The sequence below is a fragment of the Ursus americanus genome, chromosome 8 (genome assembly GCF_024610735.1).
Source record: "Ursus americanus isolate L20-20 chromosome 8, mUrsAme1.1.p, whole genome shotgun sequence".
In the NCBI taxonomy this organism is placed as follows: Eukaryota; Metazoa; Chordata; class Mammalia; order Carnivora; family Ursidae; genus Ursus; species Ursus americanus.
In genome coordinates, this window is record NC_142134.1 from 15,084,162 (window position 1) to 15,097,813 (window position 13,652).

General features: G+C 38.0%; 1 protein-coding gene, 1 long non-coding RNA gene and 1 other non-coding gene across 4 annotated transcripts in view; 1 reads left to right on the top strand and 2 right to left on the bottom strand.

The window, feature by feature from the left end:
• Window positions 1–2,888: 2,888 nt before the first annotated feature.
• Window positions 2,889–9,839, bottom strand: DSPP (dentin sialophosphoprotein). 2 transcript variants are annotated; one of them, XM_087863924.1, is made up of 5 exons: window positions 9,789–9,839; window positions 8,558–8,644; window positions 7,228–8,223; window positions 4,888–6,569; window positions 2,889–4,806 (listed from the first exon to the last, which is right to left on the bottom strand). In XM_087863924.1, the coding sequence occupies exons 1-5, from the start codon at window positions 9,837–9,839 to the stop codon at window positions 4,485–4,487; spliced, it is 3,138 nt and encodes a 1,045-aa protein (XP_087720050.1). In that variant the 3' UTR covers window positions 2,889–4,484. The 2 variants fall into 2 exon arrangements, with proteins under 2 accessions (XP_087720050.1, XP_045649155.2); XM_045793199.2 differs by having other exon boundaries at window positions 2,889–6,569.
• LOC123789815 (U6 spliceosomal RNA) lies at window positions 9,430–9,536 on the bottom strand. Its single transcript, XR_006778917.1, has one exon. It is a non-coding gene; the product is annotated as a U6 spliceosomal RNA (small nuclear RNA).
• Window positions 9,840–11,516: 1,677 nt separating the features above from the next.
• Window positions 11,517–13,652, top strand: part of LOC148109521 (uncharacterized) — a 74,312-nt gene continuing 72,176 nt past the window's right edge. Inside the window, exon 1 of the long non-coding RNA XR_015725395.1 lies at window positions 11,517–11,575. This is a non-coding gene — a long non-coding RNA (uncharacterized LOC148109521). The remainder of the gene's footprint in view (window positions 11,576–13,652) is intronic.

Below are 13,652 nucleotides of genomic sequence, written 5' to 3' on the forward strand. Positions count from 1 at the left end.
GAGAAAGGGCCAGCGATACAAACTCAAGCCTAGCAGTTCCTGACTACGGAGTTTGTGTGGGGCCTCACACAGAGAGAGACCCAGGAATTAAATTCTGCAAAGGACAAAGCATTGCCTCGCCACAATTTTTTCATCTCTTTGAAGGAAAAAATACTAAGGAGTAAAAGAAGGAAAGGGTAAGGGAGGGAGGGGTATAACCAGTGGCAAAGGCCAAAATAACGGACTTGGGAGTAAGAAAGGACCTTCTGATACAGCTCTCTGTAAATACAGTGTTTCAGCAGAGTTGGGACTGTACAAACTAATAATAGAAAACACACAGAGTCTAACATTTGTGATCTTTAAACTTTATACCATTTTTCTAAGCTACATGAGAGCCCTGTAGGAATTGACTTTTATTTTTTATCATATGAACCCAAGAGCCCTGTTGGGAACATTGTGTTGTTGACTTGTTTCATCCTCTAGAGGATTTGCTTGCTAGCAGCAGTGAATGGACCACTGTGAGAACACAATGATATTTTCATCTATGACTGAACTATTCTATTCTGTTCCTGCTCCTTTTAGGGAGAGGAAAATTGTGCCTAGCTATTTTGGTCTAAAGTTTTTCAAAACTTCCATTACAAACCATAAAGCAATCTTGACTTCTGGGAAATCCCATTTCAGTTAATAATTTAAAATATATTTATATGGTTAGGTATGACTCTCTAAAGGTTATCTTTTTGTAACCTCTTTTAAGAAATGTATTTTCATAAACAAACAAAATCCTTACTACATTTCTTGATTTGTGGTATGAGCAGGTGCAGAAGGAATTTCTGGGTTAAGTGGAAAGGATAAGACAAATGATGATAGTCAATTTTAAGATCATTCATCTCAGCCAGATATGGAGTTACCCATGCATCCCAAAAGAAATCATGAATCCCCAGTAAAGTCACCAGCACCACCATGACAGCCTCTTGTTCAAAAGAGTGACAGTGTTACCTAGGCTCTTTTACTGTAGCACAAATATCCAGAAACCCATCCCCCAGCACCACACTTCCCCCCCCCCGCCACTGCCAAAATATACACCTTTCTTTCTTTCTTTCTTTCTTTCTTTCTTTCTTTCTTTCTTTCTTTCTTTCTTTCTCTTCTCTTCTCTTCTCTTCTCTTCTCTTCTCTTCTCTTTCTTTTCTTTTCTTTTCTTTTCTTTTCTTTTTTAAACACCTCTTCAAAATGGGAAAGAAACTTACAGATTTATAAAGAGAAAAGTAAATATGAAATGACTACTAGCAGGGGTGCCTGGGTGGCACAGCGGTTAAGCGTCTGCCTTCGGCTCAGGGCGTGATCCCGGCATTCCGGGATCGAGCCCCACATCAGGCTCCTCCACTATGAGCCTGCTTCTTCCTCTCCCATTCCCCCTGCTTGTGTTCCCTCTCTCGCTGGCTCTCTCTATCTCTGTCAAATAAATAAATAAAAATCTTTAAAAAAAAAAAAAGAAATGACTACTAGCAGCAATGTTTTATAATGCTTTCTAAACCAGTGGCTTTCAAATCTTTTTTTACTACAATGAGTTAGAACAATATTTTACATCATGTCCTAGAATATGCATATTTAGACATATTGTGTGTGTGCATATGTATGTAGAGGTAAATATTGTCAGGTTTCATAAAATACTACATATGATGCACTGAGGTTTTTCCTTTTTATTCTTTGATCTTACAAAATGTAGGGCATGAGTCACTAAATTGACAACATGACCTACTAAATGAGTGGCAACCTGCCATTTAAGAAATACTGCTCGCATGGGCAATATTAGCAGATAGCTTACTAATCTCATTCCAGAAAATAGCAAAACAGATTTCGTTTTGTAATACCAGATTTCTTGTATTTGAAGGATCTACTCTAGAGATGTCCTTTTAGAGGGTCACCTTTATTTTTGTCTCAAAAATCCAAAGGTCAATGTAAATATTATCTAAGAATATCAGGATCATAGTCTTCGTTCATTGTTTCTGACATCAGCCCTAGATTCTGAGCATCTCCTTTATCCTTCCAAATACTTCCTAAAGTGAAGCCTTTCTAAGTACTGGTTGGGAATTTATCCAGCTTGGGTTATTGACTCATGTTATTTACCTGCAGAGGCTCATTGGACCAGAAATGGCTTAGGAAGTTATGGAAAAAAGGGACAGATTAAATATCTATGGCAGTTCATAAAATAAAATACAACACAACTGTGGGGAGAAAATGTCAATCTGTGCTATGAACCAATACTCAAGGTATACTCTTATGTTAAAAAGAGTAAGATAAGCACAAGGTGTATCTTAGACTTCCGTGTGTTTTGAAAGGGGAACATATGTGCTTATATGTGCATAGAATATTTCTGGAAAGTTTCACAAGATATTAGTAATTGGAACCACCTCTAAAGAAGAGAAGTAGAGGACTAGGAAGCTGGGATGATGAAGATTTAATATTTTTTATAAATTTTCATAGTATTTGCAATTTTTATTTTGTGTATATACATATATTACTTGTGTTGGAAGGAATAAGTACTTGCAAACCCACTAAGATTAAGAGAGTTTTCCTTGTGAATAATCACATAAATAGATGTTTATTATAACACCAAAATTCATTATCTCTTTAATTTACATATCTTGTACAATTTACAAAGAATTTCACATCCATTGCCTGACTTAAGCTCATCACAACCTTTTAAAATAGGTGAGACAAGTACTAGAAGTCACACTTCACAAATTAAAAAAAAGACCAAAAAAATCCTGAAGCCTAAGGGAGTTAAAAATCTAGAGCATATTTTAAGGAAAGAACTTTGGAGTCATTTACATGATTATGATATAGTAGAAACCTGAAATGTTACAGTATTATGAGTTATCATAAAGCTTTCAGCAATATTCCTTGTAATATTGATCTCAACTAAGAAACTTGGATTAAACGAGAAAGAAGGTAAGAAAAAAAACTACTGAAACTCTGTATAAAATATGCCTAATATTCAAAAATAAATTGGCAACTTATGACTAGTTGAAAATTAGCATCAAAGAAATTGCATTCAGAACTTCACTACATAGATTTTTACCTTTGAATTAGAACAAATATAAAATAACTGTCTAAATGGAAAAAGAGGGAAATTAAAATCATCTCTACCAAATCTTGAAAAATACCTTAAAGGTTTATGGCAATGTCTATTGTATCTCCCTGTATCCCTGAACAATCCCAATTTACACCTTCTGTCCCCAAGTAATTATTGATAGCACCCCCTTCACTCTCCAAAGTATATTAGTATGGATAATAAATTTTACCTCCACCCTATTAAATATCACACTCTAGTTGCATACATCTTTAAAATCCTCATGTTCTAGGGTTTGGGCTTCATCTCGAAACTAAGAATTACCCTCATTCATGCAAGAGCAGAACAATCCATGCTTAGATTTTAGTTGCATTATATAACTCTCAAAAAAGAGTAATTTCCAAAGCATTACCTACCAGCAACTGTTGGCTTTATTAAAGAGATTAACAGTGAGAAGTGTGTCTCAGGGTCTGATTTGGAAGTTTTGACATGCGAGGGTTTAAAAGGGAAATGTGAACCAAGTTTGACATAAGATGGAAAACAAATGCTGATTCCACTGAACAGAGCTCTTGAACAGAGTTCAAAAAGTAAAACCCCCTTTAGAGTCCTCCATTCATGAATCATTTGTTTATTAATATTTGGAAAGTGGCTACTGGAGGCAAGACACTGTTCTAAGCACTGCATCAATTTTGTCAATAGTTGTAGGGACATTATGCTAAATTTCCGGTGCTTTGCAGGAATGTAATACTGTACATCAGATTGTGTTATTTAAACCAGCCTCTGAATTATTTTCTGTCTAGCACTCTTTAAATTTTTTCTAATTTGTAATTACTCTATTCAATAATTACAAAGATTATTCCCATGGTCCAGATGGGTTCAATCGTTGCATTTCTTTTTCATGTTACAAGTTTATTTCTTCCTTAGAACAAGCAAATGAATCAGTAGCCAAGCTGGATATCATGGTAACAGCGTCTTTTACTCAGCAGTAAGCAGACCATCTATCCAGAATGTATAATTACTGAAAGATTAAGGCAATGCCACAGATTGTTTATAAGATGTGTTTACTTGCTACATTCCCTGAAGCACTTGGTGTTTAAATCAAAGTTATCATATAGTACGTGATTACTTGAGGTTTCTGTGTAAAGTATTAAAGAATATTTTAACTGTTCCTTTTTATGTTTAGATGTACACTTTTTAAAAATCTTTTCAGAATGTGATTTAATATGCACCTACCAAAGGTCCTGCAATTCAGATTCTCTCCTGAGGGTGTAGGGACTTGGTTCCAAATCTGGCAATTTGACTATTCCTCTCATTGTTTCTACGAATGTTAGCTTCTTCTATGTCTTCCCTTTTCTTTCCTTCCTTGGAAATCTTCATTTCCTATCAATTATTCACTAGACTTTTCCAGAAAAAAAATCTTGTGGGTTTTTCTTTTCTAATCATCACTGGTTGAGTGATTACTGTCACTGCCTTCGCTGTCACTCTCACTGTCACTTCCATTGTTGCTATTACCAGACTTGCTCTTGCTGTGACTCTCATCACTGTCAGATGCACTGTCACTGTCATTGCTGTTGCTGCTGTCACTGTTGCTACTGTCACTGCTATCACTACTGTCACTGCTGTCGTCGCTGCTGTCACTGTCACTGCTGTTGCTGCTGTCACTGCTGTCGCTGTCGCTACTGTCGCTACTGTCGCTGCTGTCACTGTTGCTGCTGTCACTGCTGTCGCTGCTGTCGCTGCTATCACTACTGTCACTGCTGTCGTCGCTGCTGTCACTGTCGCTGCTGTTGCTGCTGTCACTGCTGTCACTGTTGCTGCTGTCACTGCTGTCGCTGCTGTCGCTACTGTCGCTGCTGTCACTGTCGCTGCTGTCGCTGCTGTCGCTACTGTCGCTGCTGTCACTGTCACTGCTGTCGCTGCTATCACTGCTGTCACTGTCACTGCTGTCGCTGCTGTCACTGTCACTGCTATTGCTGCTGTCGCTGCTGTCACTATCACTGCTGTCACTATCTGATTTGCTGTTGCTGCTGTCACTGCTGTCTGATTTACTGTCACTGTCACTGCTGTCACTACTATCTGATTTGCTGTTGCTGCTGTCACTGCTGTCTGATTTACTGTCACTGCTGTTGCTGCTGTTGCTGCTGTCTGATTTACTGTCACTGCTGTCACTGCTATCACTGCTATCTGATTTACTGTCACTGTCACTGCTATCACTGCTGTCACTACTGTCTGATTTACTGTCACTGCTGTCCGATTTACTGTCACTGCTATCACTGCTGTTACTGCTGTCACTACTGTCACTGCTATCACTACTGTCTGACTTGCTGTCACTACTGTCACTGCTATCACTACTGTCTGACTTGCTGTCACTACTGTCGCTGCTATCACTACTGTCTGACTTGCTGTCACTGCTGTCACTACTGTCACTGCTATCACTGCTGTTTGACTTGCTGTCACTGCTATCACTGCTGTCACTACTGTCACTGCTATCACTGCTGTCACTACTGTCACTATCACTGCTGTCTGACTTGCTGTCACTGCTATCACTACTGTCGCTGCTATCACTGCTGTCACTGCTATCACTGCTGTCTGACTTGCTGTCACTGCTATCACTACTGTCACTGCTGTCACTACTGTCACTACTGTCACTGCTGTCGCTACTGTCACTACTATCACTGCTATCACTGCTGTCACTGCTATCACTGCTGTCTGACTTGCTGTCACTGCTATCACTACTGTCACTGCTATCACTGCTGTCACTACTGTCACTGCTGTCACTGCTGTCACTGTCACTGCTATCACTGCTGTCTGACTTGCTGTTACTGCTGTCACTACTGTCACTGCTATCACTGCTGTCACTGCTATCACTGCTGTCGCTGCTGTCACTGCTGTCACTGTCACTGCTGTCGCTACTGTCACTGCTGTCACTGCTGTCGCTGCCGTCACTGCTGTCGCTACTGTTGCTACTGTCACTGCTGTCACTGCTGTCGCTACTGTCTGATTTATCTTTGCTGCTGTCTGATTTGCCATTGTCATCACTCCCGTTGTTACCATTGCCATTACTGTCACTATCGTTAGCATCTGATGTGCTATCACTGTCATTACCACCTCCTCCATTTGAGTCATTCTCATTGCCATTATCTTTTGATTCATCAGAGTTATAACCAGTATCTCCTCGGCTATTGCTGTCATTGTCACCTTCAGAATCGGCATCATCATTGCCATTAGATTCATCACTACTGTTGGGATCATCTCCTTGCATGGATTTGTCATCAAATTCATAACTGTCATATCCATCACTATTACTATCACTACCTGTTTTGCCGTGTGCAACCTTATTTCCAGGTTCTGATTTTGGACCAGGTCCTTGTATGTTGTCAGTCTCTCCTGGTGTCTTGACATTTCCTTTGCCCATGACCATTCCTTGTTGTCTTTTACTCTCTTTATCTTCACTGACTTTCCCAGCTTCTTTGGTAATATTGTTTCTGTTGCCACTACTGGGACCTTCCATTTCTATTCCCTGTAGAGAGGTGGAGAAAAGAACAATTAGTTAGTGGATGGTGTGCTGCAAAATTGCATTTGTCTGAGAAAGACAGACTGGGGCATGTGACCAGAGAAACAGAAGTTCAGCTTCCAGTACTTCATAAACTTCTGTTTGTAAAAAAATATGCTTTATTCACTTGAGAGAAGTCTGGTGTTTAGATTATATAACAAGCCATTCACATTTTTACTCAGTAGGAACTTGTGTGAACAGTTACATGGTGCATTAGTTATTAGGATTAGACTTACAGAATTGTAACCAAATTTTCAGAAATGTCTGTTTTTTAAAATTGTTCTGGGGGCACCTGGGTGGCTTAGTCAGTTAAGTGTCTGCCTTCAGCTCAGGTCATGATCTCAGGGTCCTGGGATCGAGCCCCACATCAGGCTGCATGCTCAGCAAAGAGTCTGCTTCTCCCTCTCCCTGTCTCTCCCCCCACCCCCCACTTATAAATAAAATCTTTTTTAAAAATTGTTCTGTATCAGAATCTAATAAGGACTCTAACTTCCCATTAAATATTCAGGTAGTGTAGGTGCAAAAATAGATGAATGCTTTTTATGATTTATTTTTGTATTACCATCAGTGAATGGAGGGGGAGAATTTAAACTGCCATTGAAAGAAAGCAGCTTCACAAACTAACCTTATGTTGGCTCTTCCCAGTGGCACCTGGCTCTGATTCATCAGTGATTTTCTTTTCCACAGCTTTGTTTTCTCTGTAATTGGGCTTTTGTATGTCCTCTATTATTGGGCTACCTTTGTCTTTGGAAATACCATCGGAATCCTCCTCACTCTTGGAGGTGTTGTCTCCAGCGATGTGATGGGGATCTTCTTTGTCTTCAGGCCCATCATCTTCACTACTAATTGAATTTTGACCTAAGCTATTATCGTTGTCATCTTTTCCATGAGACTGACCCTCTTGACCCTTGCTGTTATCAGTGCCCTCTTTTCCATCCCCTGTTTCTTCACCTTCATCGTCGCCAGAGCCCTTATCTTCATCCTCATCTGCTCCATTCCCACTAGGACTCCCATCAGAATTATCCACGCCAGCACCTTCTCCATTGCCAGCTCCACTTCCCCCTGGTGTTACTCCTGCCTCCTGATTCCCATTTCCCTCACTTTCTTTCTGAGGTGTCATTTCACTTGTATCACCCTCATTTCTACAGGAATTCCTATTTATTTCATCTTCATGGCCTGTACTGTTATTGCTTTCAGCTATTTGATGGTCATCTTCTTGGACAACAGTGGCATTCTCACTCTGACTTGCATCTCCAACATCGCCTCCATTGTTTAAATTCTTGTCAGTATTTCTATTAATATTGCTCCCATTTGCTATTCCTGCATTGTCAATGATGCTTATTTGTCCCCTGATGCCATTTGCTGTGGTGCTACCTTCTTTTTTGTGTATCCCATCATAACCATATGTTTCTGGTTTTCCTGTGACCCCATTTTGATCCTCACTATTCCCCTCATCATTTACTAACATGGAATGTGTAAAAGAACTTTTCCCTCCTACTTCTACCCACTCAGAGCCATTTCTTTCTTCTTTGTAACCATCTTTGGTATATTGTTGCCTTCCTCTTTCATTTTCATGGGGGACACCACTTTCTTTGGTGGTATCATTGGCATTGAACTCATCCTGGAAAAGAGAAACAATTCAAAATAATTTGTAGATACCATCTTGAAGTAAAACAAATTGAAAAGATAAGCATCAGTTTTCTGGAAGTTAATAGAATTTAGGGGCATCTGGGTGGCACAGTCAGTTAAGCATCTCCCACAGTCAGTTAAGCGTCCTGGGATGGAGCCCCGTGTCAGGCTCCCTGCTCAGGGAGGAGTTTGCTTCTCCCTTTGCCCCTCCCCCTACTCATGTTCTCTCTCTCTCTCTCTTAAATAAATAAATAAATAAATAAACAAGTAAACAATTTTTAAATAGAATTTAAAAACAGCGTAGAAACACATTTTATATCCTATACCTGTATTAGCACTTTTGCTTTTTCTAGAAGATTTAAATTTGCAGATTTGTCAACAGCATGTCTCTCCAGTGGCTTGATTTGAGGAACCTACCAAAATGAAAATATTGGAAATTGAAAACATTCTAATTTTGTGTACATCCATGCATGCACACGTGCACACATACATGCAGACACACATTTTTCTCTAAATGAAGAAAAAATATATAATGCAAAGGCCAAAGTGTGATCTAATCAGGCTTGTTACACAACTTATGTAGAATTTAAACTGGGCGTACAGATACTTTTCACAATGGTATTACCAATTTTATTGATATTAACCAGACCAAATATCTCAAGAAGATTGTCTTTTATAAAAATGAGGAGATAGCTCTTTGGTATTTCTGTACAAACCTCCCACACTAACACAAGACCCACGTTAAGTATAATCCTGGCCAAATCCCTAAAAAAATAGCAGGTATGACCAGAGCCAGTGCAGAAACAAAATCAAGTAATATGCTACTTCTGTCCTTCAGGAGTACATTTGAAATAGTTGAGAAAATTCTCAACTGCATAAATACCAAATTGTTTGGTATTATGAAAATATACCAAAAAGTTACCCATAGCAGGGTAATATAATTACAAATGGTTTAATTTTCCTAATTTTTTCTTTGTTGGTGTTTATCTGTATATACCAAATTTTCCCCAATGAGCATTAAAAAAATAATTGTCGGAAACATTAATTTTCTCCTCTGCTGAAAAAAATCTTATTTTTTCCTACTTTCATTGCTTGAAAACTCCCTTTAAAATGTAGGCTTCATTGATATTATAATGAAATTCATAGGCATGAGCAAAGATGGCTAAAGTCTCCATGACTTTTGGGCTTTGAATGTAAATTAATCTGAACGAATTTTACAAATTTGTGTGTTATCCTTGTGCAAGAGCCATGGTAATATTCTCTGTATTATTCCAATTTTAGTATATGTGCTGCCAAAGTAAACACAATCTGAATAAATTTTAAAAGTAATAATCCATCTGACAAGACATGAGTTTCAGTTAGAGGAATGGGAGCATGAATTGGACTGAATATTTGGGTTTGTTGAGACCCCCCCGCCAAAGATATCTTGTAAAGTCTTTCATGCAAATCTAAATGTTTAGGCACAGCTTATCTTCAAAGTCTTAAGGAAATATATATTATTTAATGTTAGGTTAAAAGAGAGAACAAAGTGAGATTTTCTGAGGAATACATACTTACTGGAATAGCCCATGCTGCTGCCCAAATGCAAAAATATATAATTATCTTCATTTTCTTTAGGAATATTAATCAGTCTGTTTTTAAAGAAAAAAGGACAGCACAAAATTACTTATAAAGCGAAAGATGATAACCATGGTAAGGTATTATTTTGGTCAATTAGCATTCGACTTTTTCCTGGGCAAGGAATATATTTCCAACATGAGAAGAAGGCTATCAAGACGCAGTGTTACAGAACATACCCGGAGTGCTCACAGAGACATGCCGGGGGCATCATCAGGCTCAGCACTGAGGGAGCTAACTGGACTTTTTCTGCCTATATCAATGAAGGGGCACAGCCATGTACTTACGAAGGGCACAACCATAACTTGGTCTTGCTATTCTTGATGGTGATAACATGTGTTCTGAATAATTTTAATCAAGTATTAACTAATTCTAAGATTATCGCTAAAAGATTAATCATTTATCATCTCCACCCGAAATCCACACAATAGGACACTGTAAAGGGAAGAAATTACTAGTAGCGTCAAGGAGCCTCGGCTAATGGAAGGAGCGTGAAGTTTGGATTTAGAGACCTAGGTTCAAGTTCTACCTCTGATCCTTGACGTGTGAACTTGAGAAATTTAAATAGTTTTATTAAGCCTTTGTTTCCTCCATGTGGGATAATAATGCCTACACTTCGGAATTATCCCAGTTACCTTAGCAGAAGAATCTTCTCTGAGAAGCATTCTCTGACTCCTTGTCAAAGGGCATTTGGTGTCTCTATCCTTTTTACACCCAGCAGTGTCTGCAAACCTCTGGTAGCATATTGCACTGTTTTAACATAACCTCCTTCGTTATACGTTCCTCTGACCTACTGAGAGCTCCTGAAGCCTAGGAGAATGTGTTGGTGATCACTATATTCCAATACATAGCACAGAAAGAGATGTTTTATGAATATTGTTGGTGAATAAATACTTATTAGTAGAAGCATACCTAGCACTGTTCTGGGTATTTAGCCATCCCTTTATAAGCGATAGCAATTATTATGCGGAGCCTCTAAAAATATGATCCTTTATTCCTGTGAGAATTCATATTCAGAAATGGTATAATATATATTTTGATACATTGGCATAGACATTCCATAGTCCATGTGAATCAAAATTTTAAATTGCTATTACAGAAAATTGGATTTCTTGGTGTAATGATACTGTTACCACAGAAGGGAAGAAAGAGTTTTACTTCTATTTCATGAACTCCCACTGAGTTTATATATTATAATAATGCATGTCATAGAATAGCTTTGATTGAATTTAATGTTTATAATGGAAACAATAAAATCTTAGCGAATATCAACTGTCATAGAAATATTGGCATTTCCTTACTGAAGAGAGGACATGATTTCTGAGGGGGGAAAAAAGGCTTACTCTTATGGCTATCCAGTAGAAAGCCAAGAATAGCTAGACCTCCTCCAAAAATCCTGTGGATTAAAAATGAAGCTGAAGTGACCTCAGGGCAAGTATAAGGCAGAACTCTGGGGCATGGATGTTGAAGGACAGCGGTTTAGTAAGCAGGGGTTATACGGTACTTTGCAGTACCAAACGTAATTATTACACAGACTCTGCTGAAGGCTGGTCCACGCTGATTTGGAGGAACCATGGTGTCCTAGAAAGGTACCTGTAGTGAAGGTCACAGTTATGTGCTTCCCATTTCTAAACTGCAATCCAGCAATCTGACCACTTCGGTTCTCTTTCAGACCCACTCCAGAACGATTGCATAGGGCACTGTGATGCTTGCCACTGTATTCACAGGTAAGTAAATAGCCCAGAAGACTTTTATAGAAATGGCCCCAGTTTTGTCAGCCTGAAACCTCTTTCATTTTCTAAACCTGTTATGATATTGTGAAACAGAAAAAGTATGTGATAGAGGTTAGAATCTCCAGATATCCTAAGTAGAAGTATTTTAATCTAGCTTTAAAAACCCTCATGTCAGTTGGCAAGAAAACTGATCTTTTAGGCTGAAGGTTGATTGTTCAGGGACCAAAAAATTAAATGTAAACTGGGATGCAGTCATTCATTCAACATTTGAAGACCTAATCTTGAATGGACCAGATACTGAGCCCTGGAAATAGATTAGAGCCCTACCCTCATGGAGCTTATCACCGAGTGGATTAGCCAGGCTTTGAAGTAAATGTACCATAATGTGTTGAATAAAATTCCCAAATCCATGTTTATTTTCTGAGTCAGTGTTTAAATATCACTATTGTTTCTATTTGAGAGGAAGAGATTGTTTCTTTACTTTTTTATCAAATGCCATCACATCTTATATTGCAATGGTAAGACTAAAAAATGTCTTTAATTAGGTTCAAGATTCTTAAAGATGGTTTTGTAGATAAAAATAACAGTAATGGAGTTATCGTGAGTTATGTGCAAAATATTCTAATTACTCATTTCATTGTTTATATTTTAGATTTACAATATTTGCTTCATCTTATATATACTTTTTCTATTAGCAACTGATATTTTAACATAGTGGCTGTAAAAAAATTCCTGTTCTTCAGTGATCCAATATTTTGCTAGATGGAATTAGCATCCTTTACCATATAATTTTCTGTTTGTTATCTTTTAACACATAGTCTTGATTTGCCAAGTCAAAAGGGAAAGAAAAAAATCTAATCATAAGGGTTATTCACTTCCTAAAATCAAGTCAGCTTCTTCTCTGAAATTAAAATTTCTACAGGAGTCAGTTGGTTCTGAGTAAAGAGGATGTTTTATCTTACCTTAAAAGCCTTCAAAGGGACTTTGAAAATCCAGGATTTCTTATCTTTCGCTTTGAAGACTGAGAGTGGCTCACTGTCCTGGACTTTTGCATGACGATTTTGTACCTGCTGAAATTTAAACTCAGTTTGATAATTTTCTCAACCAATCACTGTTTAGGATCCCTGATATGGGGTTATAAAGTGTCACCATGTCTATGAAGCACATAATAACTTCCCCCACTTCCTTCACATACTGACATGTATTTGCTCACTGAACCATTCGGTTCCAAAGGGACTAGACTTACTTTCACTTAATTAAATAGCTCCTGGAAGGCTGTTTTGCATCTTAAATATAGAGAATCAGTGTAACATATCTGAAAAGAGCCACTTAAACTCTATCACCCTGACATTTCTTGTCTTACTAAGGTTGGCAATCTAAGAAAACTCTAGGTTTCTTTAGTAAATATGACTGCCTATTTAAGACTCCTATCATTCCTGAGGTAGGTATTAAAGTTTCTGTGCTATAATTCAAGAAACTGTCCACATGCAACAGCCTGACATTGCCTGAGAGGTCTTTAGCATATATAAATAGTAACTTGCATGAAATCTCTCTGACCTAAATAAACAGTCATGTGAGGCTTAAAAATGTATCAATTTAGTAGTATTCAAACTAAATTTTAAAAATAGATATTCAGAATACCAAAAGTTATTGTAAGATAGCGAAATGTGCAAAAGTGCTTAAGGACAATAGATTTAGCTCTCAGTTATCTCTCAGTTATTTGTGTCAGCAGTAAGGGATAAAACAGAAACCCAGACAGTATTTTTAGCAGAAAGTTTTGCTACCTTGAACTCTCCATTGTCCTGAATCCCAGATGTATGCCATAATGCAGGTAATTCCTAAACCATTTGTCGAATTTCTGTGTTCAAAAACTTGACAATCTATGTCTCTCCATGTACTTCTTCAGAACTTAGAAGAATATTTCAATCTTTTTTTTATATTATTATACCAAAGGATGTGAACCCCATAAAAGCACTAATATACCACTACCAACAGTGGAAACTCCAGAATTTGTATACAGAACTATTACAGGACCACGAGAGACTATGGACTCTGGGAAACAAACTGAAGG

Coding starts and splice junctions, on each gene's coding strand:
- DSPP (XM_045793199.2), bottom strand. CDS start 9,839: ATGAAGATAATTATATATTTTTGCATTTGGGCAGCAGCATGGGCTATT. Junction 8,224..8,557: donor AAGCAAAAGTGCTAATACAG/GTATAGGATATA, acceptor TCTCTTTTCCAG/GATGAGTTCAATGCCAATGA. Junction 6,570..7,227: donor CTGGGAAGAGCCAACATAAG/GTTAGTTTGTGA, acceptor ACCTCTCTACAG/GGAATAGAAATGGAAGGTCC.